This window comes from Hyperoodon ampullatus, assembly GCF_949752795.1.
Source record: "Hyperoodon ampullatus genome assembly, chromosome: 4".
Lineage (NCBI taxonomy): Eukaryota > Metazoa > Chordata > Mammalia > Artiodactyla > Ziphiidae > Hyperoodon > Hyperoodon ampullatus.
In genome coordinates, this window is record NC_136917.1 from 132,805,684 (window position 1) to 132,827,381 (window position 21,698).

At 41.9% G+C, this 21,698-nt stretch overlaps 1 protein-coding gene across 1 annotated transcript in view; it reads right to left on the reverse strand.

The window, feature by feature from the left end:
• Positions 1-537: 537 nt before the first annotated feature.
• The window catches only part of IL31RA (interleukin 31 receptor A), a gene marked incomplete at both ends in the record, with an annotated part of 40,942 nt that continues 19,781 nt past the window's right edge, over positions 538-21,698 (reverse strand). Inside the window, 9 exon segments of the mRNA XM_079701608.1 lie at positions 538-987; positions 2,306-2,387; positions 3,568-3,658; positions 9,302-9,389; positions 9,393-9,442; positions 14,753-14,797; positions 14,800-14,968; positions 16,837-16,848; positions 16,852-16,916. Coding sequence (XP_079557734.1) covers positions 538-987; positions 2,306-2,387; positions 3,568-3,658; positions 9,302-9,389; positions 9,393-9,442; positions 14,753-14,797; positions 14,800-14,968; positions 16,837-16,848; positions 16,852-16,916 — 1,052 coding nt within the window.

The window sequence follows — 21,698 nt, forward strand, 5'->3', positions numbered from 1 at the left end:
TGCTCAGGCTGATCACCATCCTTTCTGTTTAAATCTTTATTTTTAATTAATTAATTAATTAATGTTTGGCTGCGTTGGGTCTTCGTTGCTGCGCAAGGGCTTTCTCTAGTTGCAGAGAGCGGGGGCTACTCTTCATTGCAGTGCGCAGGCTTCTCATTGCAGTGGCTTCTCTTGTTGCGGAGCACGGGCTCTAGGCATGCGGGCTTCAGTAGTTGTGACACGCGGGCTCAGTAGTTGTGGCGCACAGGCTTAGTTGCTCCACGGCATGTGGGATCCTCCCAGACCAGGGCTCGAACCCATGTCCCCTGCATTGGCAGATGGATTCTTAACCACTGCACCACCAGGGAAGTCCACCATCCTTTCTTCTCAAGCAAGCTACACATCTGGGCCAACCAAGCTCACGAGTCACTCGGGGGTGTGCGAGACTTTCTCTAACACAAGCGGGATGGGGAGACGCCAAGGAAGCTCTTGTAGCCAAGTCTTCTCTCTGTGAGTCATGCACACTGAGACGTAGGGGGATTCAAGCCATGGTGGCATTTAGACTTCTCTTTGGGTTTGGTCTAGAAGTTTTTCAGACATGAGAAATTCTCTGGTTGTCACTGAATTTTTCAAGTATGGGTTTGGTGCTCCTTCCCCACAGAGATGGTCTGGCCCTAAACCTTGGGTAGGAGGGAGAGGATGCTCTTTGGCTTCTGAGCGGATCCCCTCTGGTGTTCCAGAACGTAGGTGTTGCGATTCTCTCGGTGGAATCTCGACTGAAACTGCGGGACAATAAGTCCCATATGGGGAGGTCATGTACTCATTCTTTTCCCCTCCCAAGATATTTTCCTGGCCCTTTTCAGTTTCCTCTGTGGAAACCACTTCCAGAAAATTCTCAAAATTTACCACCAACCTGTCAATAAGGTCACTGGGGGCAGAACATGGTTTTAGAATCCCATCTTCTTCTGTGTTCACAGAGTCATCAAACTCCTTCAGATTTAGCTTATCCTGGAAAAGAGAAAGGGACACCCCAATGGTCATTTGGGGGCCACATATGATGTAGCCAAAAGCTATTAGGCTTGGGACACCCAAAGCCCCACCTCTGGACCAGCCCCCCTCTTAGAGGCCAGAAGTGGTGCCCTTCCATGGGAGCTTAGCAAGAGTGGTCCATTTCCTGAGAAGAACACAGTGTATTCAAATAATTTCTTCTTTTAGAGAGCTCAAGGCTATTTTCCACATAATCATATGCTCATAAAATCCCAGTGAAGATGGAAGCATCAAAATTAGAATTATCATAAAGACAAATAACTTGCCCAACATCACCAGAAAATCAAAGGTGGCCTCCTGGTGGGGGTGGTGTCCGACACCTTTGTATCCCCAGAGCCTAGCTCACTGCCTGGCATATAGTGAGTGATTAATAAGTGACTGCTACAGAGGCCAGACCTACAGATGATTCAAAAAACATTTTAGACATCAGACAAGACTGCCTATGAATTAGTTTACTCTCTTAATAACTTTTGGTAAGTAGGAAATTAAATAAGGTAACACATGAATGATAGAGGAGAGAAGAAAATAGAAACAACCAAATTTTAATTAAATAAATAATAAAAATAATTTTCACATCCATGTTAAAAAAGACTTCTGAGTTGAAACAGGGGCTAATATTAAAAATTCCTTATCAAGGAATACTGGAAACAGTCTTTCAATAACAAGGATTTAAAGGTTATATTTGATTGGGCTTCTTTCTACTTAACCAAGAAATTAAACCTTAAACTTTCAGAACAATTTTCAATTTAAAAATGTATGAAAATGGGAGGTTTCTATTATGGATAACTCCCTAGAAAACCCCACTGCCAATGTCTCCAATCTGAGAAAAACAATTTGATGCAGCCTGCCCCTGCCTTTGGACAGAAATGCACATTAGCGGCCCCTCGGGTCCCCAGGTGGTCTCTAGATTAACTTGCTCTTGGCTGCTTTTTAAATGGTCTCCAGTCTTATAGCTGGGTTCTCCTGCTTTCTAATTAGACAGTCAGGTCCTTAAGGGTAGGGCCAGTGTCTCTTCCGTGGCACCCTTTATAGGACCAGTTTTATGCCCAGCAAACACTGGGTCCTATGAGCCTGGTAAAGCCATTTCCTCTTGTCCAAAGAATGAGGTCAAAGTCATTCCAGAAAGGCTGATTCCACCTGTCCTGCCAGCCATTCCCTGGGACTTTTTAACCTCGAGTTCTCTTTATGTGAACCCTATGCAAACCTCAGTCCATCACCCTGTCCACCTCCCATAACCAGCTTGCTCAACAATCTCCTTAACAAAAACAGGAGTGTTTACCTTTAAATCATCTCCACACCATGTGGCTATACTGCTTTCAGCAGGGTTGGGGACATTGGGCCAACACAGGTGCTTTAATTTGCTAATAAGAGATAAGATTTTAAAATAGGAAGTGAGTCCAAGAAGCATTTTACTTCTACTGCATGGCCAAGCCAAAAGAGCAGGGCTTCAATGCAGGGAATTGAATGACTCCCTATTGAATAAGGGCAAGCTCACAGCCTCCTGACAGAAACTGGGAAAGCAAAGTACTTTGGGGAGTGAAATTGCAAGTCAACTATGGGACGTGATGGGAGAAGACCTTTCCCCAGGCAAAGCTTTTCCTACTCTTCCCCGCTCTCCCACCCCTGCATCTCCACCCCCTGGTCCTGATGCCGGAAATCACACCATCACAGAGCCATTTCCTTGAGATTTATTCCCCAGGAAAGGTAACACTCTAAGCCTTACAAGATACCCACACTTCAGAGCAGTGATTCTCAAAGTGTGGTCCCAACCAGCAGCATCAGTACCACCTGGGAACTTGTCAGATGTGCAAAATGTACGAGAATGGGTGCTGACGACTTGCTTACAACCCAAAGCTGACTGAGGTTGACATTAGCTTGGCCGTAACTAAGCACAGCTGCTTGGCAGAGAAGGCCCACGACTGTGTAACTGTGGAGAGAGCGGTCTAATGGGGAGAGAACCCGTGACCCTCAGGGTAGAATGAGGTTCTCTGGGGACAGAAAGCACAAGACCCTGAAGACAAGCTTCCTTCCCTACAGTGGCCAGAGCAGGCAGGACAAATGGCCCTCAGCGAGCCCTCTGACACTGTGCCACAAGCAAGGACCGCCTGTGCTGGGCATATGCTGGCCAGTGCTCTAACTCCATGGGCACCCTGCTCCCTGCTCTGCCTGGGAGAGAGGCTGGTGGCCTTGAGGGCCCTTGCTGCTGCCAAGGGTCCCCTCTAGACACAGAGAGGATCTTCTCCCCAACTCTAGTCTCAGATACCGAACACAGCAGACAAAGCCTGTGGGGCAGCTGGCACTTCCCTAGCTTCAAAAAGTCCTAGGCCCAGTGCACAGCGCTGTCGGGGGTACAAGTCCTCCTGTTTGGTTAGAATTCTGATGTGCCACAGTGTAAGGCATACAATAAATTCAATAAATATGTATCAACTCAATAAATGAATGGACACCCCTTAATGGCAGTGTGCCCTCTTCCACCCATGGTGTCTTCCACCCCTTTCCACCCCCGATTTTGAGGGCCCACACTGTTGTCTACAAACTCACTTGGGTTTTTTGAGATCATATGCCACCATCAGGATGATGAGAATAAGGCCACCTCCAACCAGAGAAGTTATAATGAAAATCCCAAAGACACCTTTGAGAAAAGGAGAACAAAAGTCAGTAGCAGGTTGAGCCCCTTACTTTCTTGACAAAAATCAAAGATTAATGTTTTCTTCCAGTAACTTCAGCAACATATACCCTAAACGTTTTCTTTCAATTTAATTCAAATTCATTCCATTTCTCTTCTCCCTGAATAATACTGACAGAAACTGTGTTCCCCAGGTTCATCCTCCAACTTCATTCATCTAGTAAACATTTTCTGAGCACTTACAATTTGCCAAACAAATTGTTTGTGGGTAATAAAATAAATAGCAAGAAGCAAGAAACACAAGATCCCTACTCTCGTGGAGCTTACCTTCTGGTTCAAGAATTCAGACAATAAGTAACGTAAGATTATTTCAGATAAAATGGGATGATAGAGAGTAGGGTAAAGTGGGTACGGGGTTAGCACCTTTAGATAGGGTGGCAAAGGAAGACTCCTTGGAGAAGTGAAATCTCAGCTAACGTGAATAATGAGAAGGAACTGCCCATGTTCATGCTGGGGAAAGCATTCAAGGCAGAAGGAAAAGCATAAATGGGAACATAAACGGGAAGTGGTGGGAGGTGAGGTCAGGAAGGGACAGGTGAGGAAGGGTCCTGAAAGCAATGGGAAGGAGTTTGGATTTAATTCAAAATACAACAGAAACCACTGGTGGGTTTTAAGTAGGGGGTCTAGGATTTTAAACTCTGGCTGCTGTGTGGAAAACAGATGGTAGAGGATCAAAGACAGAAGCAGGGAGATCCATAAGAACCAAGAGTAACAGACCAATCACAAGTAATGAAATTGAAAGTGTAATTCAAAATCTTCCAACAAACAAAAGTCCAGGACCAGATGGCTTCACAGGTGAATTCTATCAAACATTTAGAGAAGAGCTAACACCTATCCTTTTCAAACTCTTCCAAAAAACTGCAGAGGGAGGAACACTCCCAAAATCATTCTACAAGGCCACCATCACCCTGATAGCAAAACCAGACAAAGATATCACAAAAAAGAAAATTACAGGCCAATATCACTGATGAACATCAGTGCAAAAATCCTCAACAAAATACTAGCAAACAGAATCCAACAACACATTAAAAGGATCGTACACCATGATCAAGTGGGATTTATCCCAGGGATGCAAGGATTCTTCAATATATGCAAATCAATCAATGTGATACACCATATTAACAAATTGAAGAATAAAAACCATATGATCATCTCAATAGATGCAGAAAAAGCTTTTGACAAAATTCAGCACCCATTTTTGATAAAAACTCTCCAGAAAATGGGCATAGAGGGAACCTACCTCAACATAATAAAGGCCATATATGACAAACCCACAGCAAACTTCATTCTCAATGGTGAAAAACTGAAAGCATTTCTTCTAAGATCAGGAACAAGACAAGGATGTCCACACTTGCCCCTCTTATTCAACACAGTTTTGGAAGTTCTAGCCATGACAATCAGAGAAGAAAAAGAAATAAAAGGAATATAAATTGGAAAAGAAGAAGTAAAATTGTCACTGTTTGCAAATGACATGATACTATACATAGAAAATCCTGAAGCTGCCACCAGAAAATTACTAGAACTAATCAGTGAATTTGGTAAGATGGCAGGATACAAATTAATGCACAGAAATCTCTTGCATTCCTATACACTAACAACGAAAACTCAGAAAGAGAACTTAAGGAAACAATCCCATTCACCATCGCAACAAAAAGAATAAAATACCTAGGAATAAACCTACCTAAGGAGGCAAAAGATCTGTACTCAGAAAACTATAAAGCACTGATGAAAGAAATCAAAGATGACATAAACAGATGGAGAAATATACCATGTTCTTAGACTGGAAGAATCAATATTGTAAAATGACTATACTACCCAAAGCAATCTACAGATTCAGTGCAATCCCTATTAAATTACCAATGGCATTCTTCACAGAATTAGAACAAAAAATTTTACAATTTGTATGGAAACACAAAAGACCCCAAATAGCCAAAGCAATCTTGAGAAAGAAATGGAGCTGGAGGAATCAGGCTCCCTGACTAATCTACACTACAAGGCTACAGTAATCAAGACGGTATGGTACTGGCACAAAAACAGAAATATAAGTCAATGGTACAGGATAGAAAGCCCAGAGATAAACCCACACACATATGGTCACCTAATTTATGACACAGGAGGCAAGAACATACAATGGAGAAAAGACAGCCTCTTCAGTAAGTGGTGCTGGGAAAACTGGACAGCTACATGTAAAAGAATGAAATTAGAACATTCCCTAACACCATACACAAAAATAAACTCAAAATGGATTAGAGACTTAAATGTAAGACCGGATACTATAAAACTCTTAGACAAAAACATAGGCAGAACACTCTTTGATATAAACCACAGCAAGATTTTTTTTGACCCACCTCCTAGAGTAATGAAAATAAAAACAAAAATAAACAAATGGGACGTAATGAAACTTAAAAGCTTTTGCACAGCAAAGGAAACCATAAATAAGATGAAAAGACAGAACCTTCAGAATGGAGAAAATATGTGCAAACGAAGCAACAGACAAAGGATTCATCTCCAAAATATACAAACAGCTCATGGAGCTCAATATCAAAAAAACAAACAACCCAATTAAAAAATGGGTGGAAGACCTAAATAGACATTTCACCAAAGAAGACATACAGATGGCCAAGAGGCACATGAAAAGCTGCTCAACATCACTAATTATTAGAGAAATGCAAATCAAAACTGCAACGAGGGGCTTCCCTGGTGGCGCAGTGGTTGGGAGTCCGCCTGCCGGTGCAGGGGACGCGGGTTCGTGCCCTGGTCCAGGAGGATCCCGCATGCCGCTGAGTGGCTGGGCCCGTGAGCCATGGCCACTGAGCCTGTGCGTCCAGAGCCTGTGCCCCGCAACGGGAGAGGCCACAACAGTGAGAGGCCCACATACCGCAAAAAAAGGGGAAAAAAAAAAAAAAAACTGCAATGAGGTGTCACCTCACACTGGTCAGAATGGCCATCATCAAAAAATCTACAAACAGTAAATGCTGGAGAGGGTGTGGAAAAAAGGGAACCCTCTTGCACTGTTGGTGGGAACATAAATTGATACAGCCACTGTGGAAAACAGTATGGAGGTTCCTTAAAAAACTAAAAATAGAACTACCATATGACCCAGCAATCCCACTACTGGGAATATACCCTGAGAAAACCATAATGCAAAAGGACACATGTACCCCAATGTTCACTGCAGCACTATTTACAATAGCCAGGACATGGAAACAATCTAGATGTCCAACAACAGATGAAAGGATAAAGAAGATGTGGTACATATATACAATGGAATATCACTCAGCCATTAAAAGGTATGAGGGTTTATTTTGTTGTTGTTGTTATTTACATGATAATTTTTATCTTTTATTAGATATATTACATATTCCCAAAAATATATAAAATCTTCCAAGAGAAAATATCAAAACCTATTGATTTCAAGGTAAGCAACATAATCAAAATGAAAGCAAAGAATTTCTTCCAGACAAAGGAATGTGAAAACATTTCAGCACAAATACAACAAAGACATGGGAAGGTAATTACAATGTTCTACATTTTACAGCATTTTGTTTTAATCAGTATTTGTAGAAAACAAGGATGCTGAGTTCTCAAACTCTGTAGTTACAACCGCAAATTAAATTTTCAGAAAAAAAATAAGAGAAAGTAATGAAGTACTGAACATCTGCAATAATAAATGTAATAAAACATAAACAAACAAATATGCCACTGAGATCACAACTGAAGTGTATGATTTTTAGTGTGTGCCGGGGACACTAAATTATTTAATCAGTTCTTGACCACAACCCAAAGCTAAAGCATCCTCTTTTCATTTCCCTGATGATTTATTCTAAAAATAAAAAGCAGAAACTTGCTGGTAAAAGAGAATTTCTGCTTTACCTGTGAGCAGCCGGTGGCAACACACACTGAATAAGAGCCCAACCAAACACGGGACAGATCCATCTCAAACAACCGGGAGTGGCAAAACCACTATTATTGCAACAAGATTTTTTAATTTCAATTGATCAGAAATTCCAGAACAATTAAGCACACCCACTCAAACCACAGAACACAGTGAACTCCTATAGGAAGGTTTTATTGGGTATTTGTAGTGAGGTGGATGGACCTAGTGTCTGTCATACAAAGTGAAGTAAGCCAGAAAGAGAAAAATAAATACTGTATATTAATGCATAGATGTGGAATCTAGAAAAATGGTACAGATGAACCTATTTGCAGAGCAGGAATAGAGATGTAGATGTAGAGAATGGACATATGGACACAGGGCGGGAAGGGGAGGGTGGGACTAATTGGGAGATTAAGACTGACATATATACACTACCATGTGTAAAACAGATAGCTAGCAGGAACATGCACAGGAAGCTCAGCTCGGTGCTCTGTGACGACCTAGATGGGTGGGATTGGGGCGGCGGGGGAGGGAGGTCCAAGAGGGAGGGGAAGTAGGTATATATATAGTTGGTTCACTTCACTGTACAGCAGAAACTAACACAACATTGTAAAGCAATTATACTCCAATAAAAAAATGAAAAACAAACAAACAGAAGAACCAAGGATAAGAAACTTCTAGTCTCCAAGGCAGGCTCTTGCCTTCAATCTGACCCATAGAGAAAATTCCATCAGATAATGCAATTTGTGCCTAGTGTTGTGAAAATATAACATGATTTTAAAAGATTTTAAAGAGCAATATCAAAAAGAACTCCCAAAAGACAATGTTAGTCAATAAAAACAGAACATGTTTTCTGTGTAAAAACACATGCTTTACTCACATTTTCCAGAACCATAAGCTATTTTTATTCTTTTGGATGTGTGATGATGAACAGGAGAATTTCAAGAATACTTAGACTATTTATAGCTTTTATGGAAAATTTTGCAATGTTCCTTCACTTTTAAGCTTCATTTTTTAAAAAAAGTGTTAGTATATCCTTAAAATCAAACCTCTGTCATTCAAAGACAGAGATTTCTGTTTCTCCCATTCTCCTGTCTCTCTGTTTCTCCCATTCTCCTTCCTTCTTCTTCTTCATCTCCCTCTTCAGCCTGTCTTCTTTCCCTCTTGAATATTCCCCGTAACCATCGTATGAATCACATATTTTATATTACTGTTGTATTTATTAAACTTTTCTTGCTCCCATTTTTTAACATAAGAGCTGATTAGTAGAACATATTATACACTTTTTTACTCAAAAAACTCCACAAACAATGAGGTTAAGTGGGCCAATGGTGCTTGATCAACCAAGGTTTTCCCTTGTTTGACACACAGGGACTGGTGACTATGAACTTGGGGATAGCCTTGAGGTGGGAGCTGGTTTGGAATGACAGTGAAGTTGGCATTAACTTGATCCCTCCTCCCTAAGAAGATTCGGGGCTACCCAGGGAGAAGCAAAATGACCCATCTTTCCAAATTCAGCTCTCAATTTTCCTGCTCTCCCTCCTCCCTCCTCACCCATATGCTTTCCAGGAAGGCCAATGAGTCAGAGAGCAAAATGGTTCTTCTCACTTCTCCCTTTCATTTGCCTTCCCCCTGCCTTTGGAAAACATCATCTGTGACTAGCCTAAAGGAAATGCCAAGGAGACATTCCCAGGGACTGAAGGAGTACTCACTAATTGACAATGTCTTGAAGTTTATCCTGGTGCCACTAGTTCCCCCAGCACTGGTGCTGGCCATGACCTGAACAGTGTAAGAGGTCTTTCATGTCAGGGATTCCAGGCTATACTGCAGGATGCTGAAGTTGACTGTCTTGGCTAAAGGAAAAATATAAAAGTCAAACACCACAGCCAAACCCAAGTGAAAACTGTGCTTTAGTGGCACTGAAATAAAAGCATTGGAACCTGGGCTTCCAAGCTTGGCCACCTCATACCCCAATCTCTCTATTCATGTTCTGATTAAAATTAACCTATCAAGATGGATCAAAGACCTAAATATAAGAGTTAAATCTATACGATGCTTAGAAAACATAGGATAAATCTATATGTCCTTGAATTTGGCAATGATTTCTTAAATATGACACCAAACACACAAGCAGCAAAAAGATTAAACTGAACTTCATCAAAATTAAAAGTTGTTGGGCTTCCCTGGTGGCGCAGTGGTTGAGAGCCCGCCTGCCGATGCAGGGGACATGGGTTCGTGCCCCGGTCCAGGAAGATCCCACATGCCGTGGAGCGGCTGGGCCCGTGAGCCATGGCTGCTGAGCCTGTGCGTCCGAAGCCTGTGCTCCGCAACGGGAGAGGCCACAGCAGTGAGAGGCCCGCGTACTGCAAAAAAAAAAAAAAAAAAAAAAAAAAAAAAAGATGGTCCTGGATGAGGGCAGAAGAGGAGACGGAGTCCCTCAAAATAACCAAAATTCCTCTTGAAGATGGAAGCCTAGGCAAGGGTAGAGATTTGATGTAGGGGGCCGGTGGGTACTGAATTCATCTATTTCTATGCAGCAAGCCCCGGCAGGGTGTGCGTGTATTTAGGAGCTTCTGTTCCTGAAGGCCACAGTTGGTGGATCCTTTCCCCAAACCAGGCCTTTATGAGAGACTCCAGCTTCTGGTCTAGAGGTAAGGCCAGAGAATTTGTCTACCTGGAAGGGTAGCTCTGAGGAAGGGCAACTGAGGCATGGGGAAAATGTGAAGCTGGAGCGGGGGCAAGGAGCACAGAGCCAGGAAATCAACCCCACCTAAGCCTTAGGGCTCCTGCTTTCTCCTCCCTGCCCTCCCCTGCTCATAGCCTCTAAGCAGCCTTAGTCACTGTTCCAGTCAGGCTGAAAGTCATTACTTGAGCATTGGAACCTTACCCAGCCTCTTGGAGTAGATAATGTTACTGCTCCCTGATCCCCAGATGCTTTCTTGCTGTTTTTATCCATCACCTGGTTGGAATAACTTTGAGATGTAACTTCCACTTCAGAGTCCCCTGCCAGGTCAGGCTGGAAACACCCTCCCCAGGAATGTCAATTCAGATGACACTTACTATGGGTTGAATTGTGTCCACCCCCAAAAAAAGATATCCTTAGTACCTCAGAATGTAACCTTATTTAGAAATCAGGTGAGTAGTTAAAATATGATGGGGGCCCTTAACCCAATATGACTAGTCTCCTTACTAAAGTGGAATTTGGATGCAGAGACAGAAGACACACAAGAAACTGGCCATGTTAAGAATGAGTCAGAGATTGGAATTATGCTGCTCTAAGCCAAGGAAAGCCTGAGGCTTCTAGAAGCTGGAATAAGTAAGGAAGGATCCTCCCTGAGAAGCTTTTGAGGGAGCATGGCCCTGCCAACACCCTGTTTTCAGAGTTGTAGCCTGCAGAACGATAAGGCAACGAGTTTCTGTTGTTTGAAGTCACCCAGTCTATGGTGCTTTGTTGCGAAGATCTAGGAAAATCAGTCAGCACCTTTGGTTCGGCCTCCTCTTCCTCCCCTGCCTTGGCCTTGCTTCCTCCACTTCCTTTGCTGGTCTCTCTAGAGGCATTTTCTTAGTAAACCACCTGCACCCAAATCCTGACTTGAAGACAAGAGTGAGTGTTGGCTGCTAAGTCCACACTCCTTCTCTTTACCAACACTGGGGCTCTGAGGAGGAGAAGTCAGGTTGAAAGAGGAAACAAGCCCAGGCTCTGGACCACAAGTGGGTGTAGACTCAAGTCATGAGTCAGCCTTGTAAGACGGCAGGGCCTGGGAAGCATTAAGGGTGCTGAAAGAAAAGTTTCCAAATCATCCTTCTACTGAATGTCAACTAACTGCCTCCATTGCTCAACAAGAACTTTTTGAGCAATTTCTCCCAATACAATATACCCCTGGGTGTGGTAGGAATACAGATCCCTCCAGGGAAAAGAGGAAAGGGACTTCGACCATACACACTATTAATTTTTTGTGATTTGCATGAAGGCAGTCACCCTGGGCCTATCAAATACCGTTCTCAGAAGCTGGTAGTGCCTCACCTTTGCCAGCCATCCTAGCCCGACCTGAACTCTACCTCAACTCAAGTCCCAACCTCCTCCTCAGCCCCTTGCCACAAAACTGGCCATGTTTTGCTAGGTCCTGCCTCAGACAACTCCATAGCTACCCGCTGGCTAAGGTCTCCTAGAACTCAGAGGACGTTCAGGCCAGAAGGAACTTGAAGGTATATCTATTCCAATCCCTTATTTGAAAGATGGGAGAATAGAGGTCCACAGAGGAAAATAACCACTTCAGGGTCACACAGCAGCTGTGTCCAGATTTCTAAGTCACTTTATTAATACCAAGTCCAAGGCTCTGGATAAAGTACATTGTACAAGTTTGGAATCATGCAGACCTGGGCTTGAATTCCACTTGAGAGATTCTGAGCAAATTACTAAGCTTTCCTGAATCTTAGCTTCATCAGCTATAAGGTGAATCTAATAGCACCTACCCCATGGGTCATTTCATGGCTAAAATTAGATTAACCTATATCGTCTTAGCACAATGTCTGATATATCCTAATGGACAATATTGGATAATTACACTTACTTAATGATTGTTAAACTTACAATTATTATTATTATTATAGTAACTATTCTCCAGTTGACTCTACTTTATTAAACAAAATTCTGTAGAGCATTACTTTCTTATATATGTCTAGGACCAGGACCTGTAAAGAGGTCTATAAAGGGCCAAATATAAACATTTTAGGTTTTGCAGGCCTCTGTTGCAGCTACTCAGATCTTCCATTGTTGCACAAAGGGAGACATAGACGATGTAAAAACGAATAGGTGTGGCTGTGTTCCAATAAAACTTTATTTACAAAAACAGGTGTCAGGCCAGGTTTACCCACAAGCTATAGTTTGCCTACACTTGGTCTGGAACCATTATAACTGATGATTGTGCCAATACTTGTGACATAAAGCAAATACCTTCAGAATTGGGAAAAATTAAAAACCCTCTGTGAATTTAGCATAATCTTAAAGTGTATTTTATGATATTTTTAAAGTTGATAATCCATGTCTAATAGAAATTCAATTAGTTAGAAATTTTGTTAAGAATCACAATAATAATAATTAGCACTAGACAAAGCATTCTATACACAGTCTCATTTAATATTCACAGTAGCCTTATGAGGGAGGTATAACTAAAAGTCCATTTAATAAGTAGCTAAGGGCTTCCCTGGTGGCGCAGTGGTTGAGAGTCCTCCTGCTGATGCAGGGGACGCGGGTTCGTGCCCCGGTCCGGGAGGATCCCACATGCCGCGGAGCGGCTGGGCCCGTGAGCCATGGCCGCTGGGCCTGCGCGTCCGGAGCCTGTGCTCCGCAACGGGAGAGGCCACAACAGTGAGAGGCCCGTGTATCGCAAAAAAAAAAAAAAAAAAAAAAAAAATAAGTAGCTAAGGTTTAGAGAGGTTAGATAATTTGCCCAAGGTTTATGGTATCTAGTGAAAGAGTAAAGATTTGAATCCAGAGCTGCTAGACTCCAAAGCCCATGTTTTTATTCCCTACCCTTTCCTGCCTCCCACTACAGGGCCACACCAGGAAACTGCAATTACTATTCATCAGTGCCTCTGTTAACACAGAATGTGTGTTCAGTGACACACACACTTGTCGGAAACTTCATCACCAGGGGTATTGGATAGGTAGGAACTAGGACGCCAGGAACTAAGGGCTGTGGCAAACACTGACTAAAACAATATCAAATACTGACTGTAGCTCAAAACACACACACAAAAATATATATCTAGGAGTTCTAAAATGAGGCAAAAGAACATGGGTTAAGTTTAAGAAGAGAAAGAAGAGGGACTTCCCTGGTGGTCCAAGTGGTTAAGAATCTGTCTTCCAATATAGGGGGTGTGGACTCGATCCCTGGTCAGGGAACTAAGATCTCACATGCCATGGGGCAACTAAGTCAGCACACTGCAACTACTGAGCCTGCGCACTTTGGAGCCTGCTCACTTGCTACAACTAGAGAGAAGCCCGTGCACCGCAACAAAGAGCCTACGTGCCTCAACGAAAGATCCCATGTGCCTCAACTAAGACCCAACGCAGCCAAAAACAAATAGATAAATAAATATTTAAAAATTTTAAAATAAATAAAAATAAAAACTACTATGATAAAAAAAAAAAGAAGAGAAAGAAGAAAGCACAGGGAGACAAGTCTAGAGCTGGTAGTGTAAATGCCTGATATAATCCTAGATCTAAGCAAACAGAGAGAGATGGAGAATTGGAGAGTGCATTCCCTAGCTATGGTGTGTTTCAACAAATAGTTACTGAGCGCCTTTTCTATGCCAACTGCTCTATGTTTATTCTAGATTTTGGAAATGGAGGAGGAGGAGGAGAGGAGGACCAGGAAAAGAAAGAAAATGAGAAGAAGAGAAAAACAGACCAAAAAGAAAATCTCTGCCCTCGTGGAACTTGCATCCTATTGATGGAGAGAGAGGTAATAATCAAAATAAATGAGAAAATCTATAGAATGAGGAATAGTAAGATCTACAGAGAAAAATAAAGCAGGGAAGAGGGAATCCATTGCTTGCAATTCCCTGACTAAGACTCAAAGAAGCTATTTTATTCCAAAACAGAATACAAAATATGAGTTTACCTGGGAGCAGTAACATTTTAAAAATTACTTAATTAAAGGTGTAACGAGCAATTTGTTGGAAAGTATAAACATAAGAAATTTCCCTAACTTGATAGTCAAATGGAAAGGAGAAAACACGAGTGAGCAAACCAAGCCTGGGGTGCAGTCAATCCTGTGAGGGGAAGATTTCAAAAGAGGGGTTTCAGCCACTGAGGATAAATGTGGCAGATCTGACAGATTTTTATGACTTAACCCAGCTTATATTGACTCAGAACAAAATAAATACAAGCTGCATGTAGAAATTCTAGGCTCAAGACTTTGTATCATATGATTTATGAAGTCTCTGATTTTCAACACAGGCTTTGTTCCAAAGGAACTTTATTTCAAGAGGTTCGTGAATTACTCAAAGATTATGATCACTCCCCCATAACCTAAGAAATCCTCACTTCAGAATCATTTTGACTCTAGAGAAACAGCAGCCTCTGAGAGGATAGGGACTACTCCTTGGACATTTGGATGGGGTCAGGCATCTAAGTAAGAAGTTTATGTTATACTTACACTTTTCATCAATAGCTGGAATCCTAAGCGTGGCCACTGGAGACTCCCAAGAGAATTGTAAGAAATCACATATACCCTGTAGGTCTTGCCTCCCAGGTACAATTTAAGCTGCTGGTTAGTGGTGTTCATTGTCTCTGTGAAGTTAGTGTTGTTTTCTGGGAAATACCATATGTTGTAGCCAAAAGTCTTCTCCAGGACCGGGGCTCCTTTTGCCTTCTGAACACAGAGGAAACAAAATTTATTGCCAAAAGCAAAGAAAGAAAGGCCTTGAGACAGTCATAAATGGTGGGAATCGGGGTGGGAGGTAATATTAACTATAAGGTGCTAAACTACAATCAGGTAATTACCCTTCCGGGATGCATAACATACCCTGTGCCAATAACACCTTTATTGAGATATAATTCACACACCAGAAAATTCACCTTTTTGAAGTGTACAATTCATTGGCTTTTAGTATATTCATAGAGTTGTGTAATCATCACCACTATCTAATTTTAGTCCATTCTTTTTTAAGCAGCTCTAATTCTTAGAAAACTCTCCTACTGAAGCAAAAGGAAGACCAGCCCCCAGGCGAGGGGAAAGAGGGCATTGAAGTCCATCTCACCTACTTCACAGGTTGGCCTACTTGACCCACGTGGGTCTGGCCTCACGCGTTATGTGCCACTGTTTACTTTCCTACCTCAAAAATATGTTGACAGGGTTTCTCTGGTGATGCAGTGGTTAAGAATCCACCTGCCAATGCAGGGGACACGGGTTCTATCCTTAGTCCAGGAAGATCCCACATGCCACGGAGCAACTAAGTCTGTGGCCACAACTACTGAGCCTGCTTTCTAGAGCCTGTGAGCCACAACTACTGAAGCCCATGCGCCTAGAGCCCATGCTCCACAGCAAGAGAAGCCACAGTGATGAGAAGCCCGCGCACCGCAACAAAGAGTAGCCCCCACTCACCGCAACTAGAGAAAGCCTGTGCGCAGCAATGAAGACCCAACGCAGCCAAAAATAGATAAATAAAAATAAAATCTATACCAAAAAAATACGTTGACAGAATCATTCATTTCCACACTTGATAACTGAGAAAGAACCCACAACATCCGGGATTGATTCTCAAAGATTTCCCAGTGCCACTGGCTGTGCTTTCCCTTGCCTGCTGCCTGCTGCCTGCTGCCTCTGAGGGTGTCCCTCAGCCCTTCGGGTGGGAAGGGAAAGGAGAAAGGTAGAAGAATGCTCCAACCCTGAAGTGATTGGGATTGGAATTTCATTTGGAAAAACAGGGTGATTTCTCCATTTTCAAAAGGATTTTAAACTTGCCTGAACTTGAGCAAGTATGAGATAACCTGATGAGTATTACCTGAGAATTCTGGAGACACACCAAAGAGTTTTGGCATCTCATTGCTCTCCTCCCTCTCTTCTTTCCCCCAGCTCCCCACTTCCTCTCTCCTATTTGCTGGCTGTTTTTTCCCTCTGTTTGCCCTTTTCCTTTCCTGCTTCTTCCCCTCCTTTTCTGTCCTATTTCTTACCATCTCCTCTCACCTCTTCCTCCTTGCTCATCTCCTCTGCATTACCCACCTGGCTCCTCCTTTGTTCCTCACTCCCTGGCCTCCATCCTACAAAGGACCCTTCTTCTATCCTTGCACCCCGCTATCCCAGTACTCAGGAAGTCACTTGTGCAGTATACGTTGGCAGTAACTTCAGGACACACTAGTAAGCTCACTGCAAGCCAGCGCTCTTCTCCACTGTGGCGGTGGGGCTATATAATTTTACATTGCCTTCTAGTGGAGGCCAGCCAGTGACAGTCTTCTCCAGAAGGTCAAGGTGTCTCCTGCACTTACACTTTGTACCTGTCCCAAATGTTAACATTTCAGACCAAAGAAGAGGGGTCAGGGTCTGTAATGCACATTTAGGCCATCTACAAAATGACTTATAGGGCTTTTTGGAGGTGGGAAACCATTGTGAGATTTGGGGCATCAAAGCCTCTAGGGAAGGAAATTAAGGAGGTAAAATGCCAATAATCACAGTTCTTAGAGGTGTAAGAGACCAAGGCTTTTAAACAGAAATTGTAAATAAATAACCCAGAGGGAGGCCACCTTCCATAGCAACTACACTGGCCTTCTTCCATCCACCTCGGCTAGTCCCAGGACTCGCCACAGATCCAGACCATGTGGAGCTGGAAGGAAAAAGAATGAGGTGCTCAACACAGACTGGAGGGAGTTGCAGCAGTAGATGGTGAAATGAGCTAGGCTGCCTGTTTAGAAAATGCACTTGGAAAGGATTTGCTTGAGGGAGGCAGCAGGAGTGAGGGGCAGAGTGGCGGGATGGCAACACTGCAATGATGTCTTCATTTGGTGACTGAAGGACTGGAATCAACCAAAGGTCAAAAGTAACTAGCAATCTATAAAATCAGTATCCTATATATAAATTGTTGCCCCCCCCACAATGAAAACGTTGGGATTTTCTTGTGTTAGAACACTACTGTAATGTGGTGCAAAGCTTTGTACTTTGTGAAAAAATAAAATCACAATTATTTAGTGCAAAAGTAAAAATAAAATAAAAGAAATAAAACTGCCCTTGGAACTGATGACTAAAGGTAATGTAAAATAAAACTACAATAGACCCCATCATAATATAATTTATCACTCAAATCTGGATTGGAATGTGACACCTCATGCCCTCTAAGATATAACATTCACATATATTAAAGCTGGGAATGACATAGATAACTGATAAAGAGATTATATAGAGAGGAACCAAGACGGCGGAGTAGAAGGACGTGCTCTCACTCCCTCTTGTGAGAACACCAGAATCACAACTAGCTGCTGGACAATCATCGACAGGAAGACACTGGAACTCACCAAAAAAGATACCCCACATCCAAAGACAAAGGAGAAGCCACAATGAGACGGTAGGAGGGGTGCAATTACAGTAAAATCAAATCTTATAACTGCTGGGTGGGTGACTCACAGACTGGAGAACACTTATACCACAGAAGTAAACCCACTGGAGTGAAGGTTCTGAGCCCCACGTCAAGCTTCTCAACCTGGGGGTCCGGCAACTGGAGGAGGAATTCCTAGAGAATCAGACTTTGAAGCCTAGTGGAATTTGATTGCAGGACTTTGACAGGACAGGGGGAAACAGTGACTCCACTCTTGGAAGGCACACAGAAAGTAGTGTGTGCACCGGGACCCAGGGGAAGGAGCAGTGACCCCAAGGGAGACTGAACCAGACCTATCTGCTAGTGTTGGAGGGCCTCCTGCAGAGGCAGGGGGGTGGCTGTGGCTCACTGTGGGGACAAGGACACTGACAGCAGAAGTTCTGGGAAGCACTCCTTGGTGTGAGCCCTTCCAGAGTCTGTCATTAGCCCCACCAAAGAGCCCAAGTAGGCTCCACTGTTGGGTTGCCTCAGGCCAAACAACCAACAAGGAGGGAACCCAGTCCCACCGATCAGCATAGAAGCAGACTGAAGTTTTACGGAGCTCTGCCCACCAGAGCAACAGTCAGCTCTACCCACCATCAGTCCCTCCCATCAGGAAACTTACACAAGCCTCACAGATAGTCTCATCCACCAGAGGGCAGAGAGCAGAAGCAAGAAGACCTACAATCCTGCAGCCTGCAGAACAAAAACCACATTCACAGAAACATAGACAAGATGAAAAGGCAGAGGGCTATGTACCAGATAAAGGAACAAGATAAAACCCCAGAAAAACAACTAAATGAAGTGGAGATAAGCAACCTTCCAGAAAAAGAATTCAGAATAATGACAGTGAAGATGATCCAGGACCTCGGAAAAAGAATGGAGGCAAAGATCGAGAAGATGCAAGAAATGTATAACAAAGACCTAGAAGAATTAAAGAACAAACAGAGAAGAACAATACAATAACTGAAATGAAAACTACATTATAATAGCAGAATTATAGCAGAATAACTGAGGCAGAAGAACGGATAAGTAACATGGAAGACAGAATGGGGGAATTCACTACTGCAGAACAGAATAAAGAAAAATGAATGAAAAGAAATAAAGACAGCCTAAGAGGCCACTGGGAGAACATTAAACGCAACAACATTTGCATTATAGGGGTCCCAGAAGGAGAAGAGAGAGAGAAAGGACCAGAGAAAATATTTGAAGAGATTATAGTCAAAAACTTCCCCAACATGGGAAAGGAAATAGCTACCCAAGTCCAGGAAGCGCTGAGAGTCCCATACAGTATAAAACCAAGGAGAAACATGTTGAGACACATAGTAATCAAATTGGCAAAAATTAAAGACAAAGAAAAATTATTGAAAGCAGCAAGGGAAAAATGACAAATAACATATAAGGGAACTCCCAAAAGGTTAACAGCTGATTTCTCAGCAGAAACTCTACAAGCCAGGGGGAATGGCATGATATACTTAAAGTGATGAAAGGGAAGAACCTACAACCAAGCTTACTCTAACCAGCAAGGATCTCATCCACGTTCCATGGAGAAATCAGAAGCTTTACAGACAAGCAAAAGCTAAGAGAATTCAGCACCACCAAACCAGCTCTACAACAAATGCTAAAGGAACTTCTCTAAGCGGGAAACACAAGAGAAGAAAAGGACCTACAAAAACAAACCCAAAACGATTAAGAAACTGGTAATAGGAACATACATATCGATAACTACCTTAAACGTGAATGGATTAAATGCTCCAACCAAAAGACACAGGCTTGCTGAATGGATACATAAACGAAACCCATATATATGTTGTCTATAAGAGACCCACTTCAGACCTAGGGACACATTCAGACTGAAAGTGAGGGGATGGAAAAAGATATTCCATGCAAATGGAAATCAAAAGAAAGCTGGAATAGCAATACTCATATCAGATAAAATAGACTTTAAAATAAAGAATGTTACAAGAGACAAGGAAGCACACTACATAATGATCAAGGGATCAATCCAAGAAGAAGATATAACAATTATAAATATATATGCACCCAACATAGGAGCACCTCAATATGTAAGGCAACTGCTAACAGCTATAAAAGAGGAAATCGACAGTAACACAATAATAGTGGGGGACTTTAACACCTCACTTACACCAATGGACAGATCATCCAAAATGAAAATAAAGAAGGAAACAGAAGCTTTAAATGACACAATAGACCAGATAGATTTAATTGATATTTATAGGACATTCCATCCAAAAACAGCAGATTACACTTTCTTCTCAAGTGCGCACGGATCATTCTCCAGGATAGATCACATCTTGCGTCACAAAGCAAGCCTCAGTAAATTTAAGAAAATTGAAATCATATCAAGCATCTTTTCTGACCACAATGCTATGAGATTAGAAATCGATTACAGGGAAAAAAACGCAAAAAAACACAAACACATGGAGGCTAAACAATACGTTACTAAAGAACCAAGCGATCACTGAAGAAATCAAAGAGGAAATCAAAAAATACCTAGAGACAAATGACAATGAAAACACGACGATCCAAAACCTATGGGATGCAGCAAAAGCAGTTCTAAGAGGGAAGTTGATAGCTATACAAGCCTACCTCAAGAAACAAGAAAAATCTCAAATAAACAATCTAACCTTTCACCTAAAGGAACTAGAGAAAGAAGAACAAACAAAACCCAAAGTTAGCAGAAGGAAAGAAATCATAAAGATCAGAGAAGAAATAAATGAGATAGAAACAAAGAAAACAATAGCAAAGATCAATAAAACTAAAAGTTGGTTCTTTGAGAAGATAAATAAAATTGATAAACCATTAGGCAGTCTCATCAAGAAAAAGAGGGAGAGGAATGAAATTAATAAAATTAGAAATGAAAAAGGAGAAGTTATAACAGACACCGCAGAAATACAAAGCATCCTAAGAGACTACTACAAGCAACTCTATGCCAATAAAATGGACAACCTGGAATAAATGGACAAGTTCTTAGAAAAGCACAGCTTTCCGAGACTGAACCAGGAAGAAACAGAAAATATGAACAGACCAATCACAAGCACTGAAACTGAAACTGTGATTAAAAATCTTCCAACAAACAAAAGCCAAGGACCAGATGGCTTCACTGCCAAATTCTATCAAACATTTAGAGAAGAGCTAACACCTAAACTTCTCACACTCTTCCAAAATATAGCAGAGGGAGGAACACACCCAAACTCATTCCACGAGGCCACCATCACCCTGATACCAAAACTACACAAAGAAAGAAAACTACAGGCCAATATTATTGATGAAAATAGATGCAAAAATCCTCAACAAAATACTAGCAAACAGAATCCAGCAGCATATGAACAGGATCATACACCATGATCAGCTGAGGTTTACCCCAGGAATGCAAGGAAACTTCAATATATGCAGATCAATCAATGTGATACACCATATTAACAAATTGAAGGATAAAAAGCATATGATCATCTCAATAGATGCAGAAAAAGCTTTCGATAAAATTCAACACCAATTTATGATAAAAAAAAACTCTACAGAAAGTAGGCATAGAGGGAACCTACCTCAACATAATAAAGGCCATATATGACAAACCCACAGCCAACATCGTTCTCAGTTGTGAAAAACTGAAACCATTTCCTCTAAGATCAGGAACAGGACAAGGTTGCCCATTCTCACCATTATTATTCAACATAGTTTTGGAAGCTCTAGCCACAACAATTAGAGAAGAAAAAGAAATAAAAGAATCCAAATCAGAAAAGAAGTAAAACGGGCACTGTTTGCAGATGACATGATACTATACATAGAGAATTCTAAAGATGCCACCAGAAAACTGCTAGAGCTAATCAATGATTTTGGTAAAGTACAGGACACAAAATTAATGCACAGAAATCTCTTGCATTCATATACACTAATGATGAAAAATCTGAAAGAGAAATCAAGGAAACACTCCCATTTACTATTGTAACAAAAAGAGTAAAATACCTAGGAATAAACCTACCTAAGAAGAAAAAAGACCTGTATGCAGAAAATTAT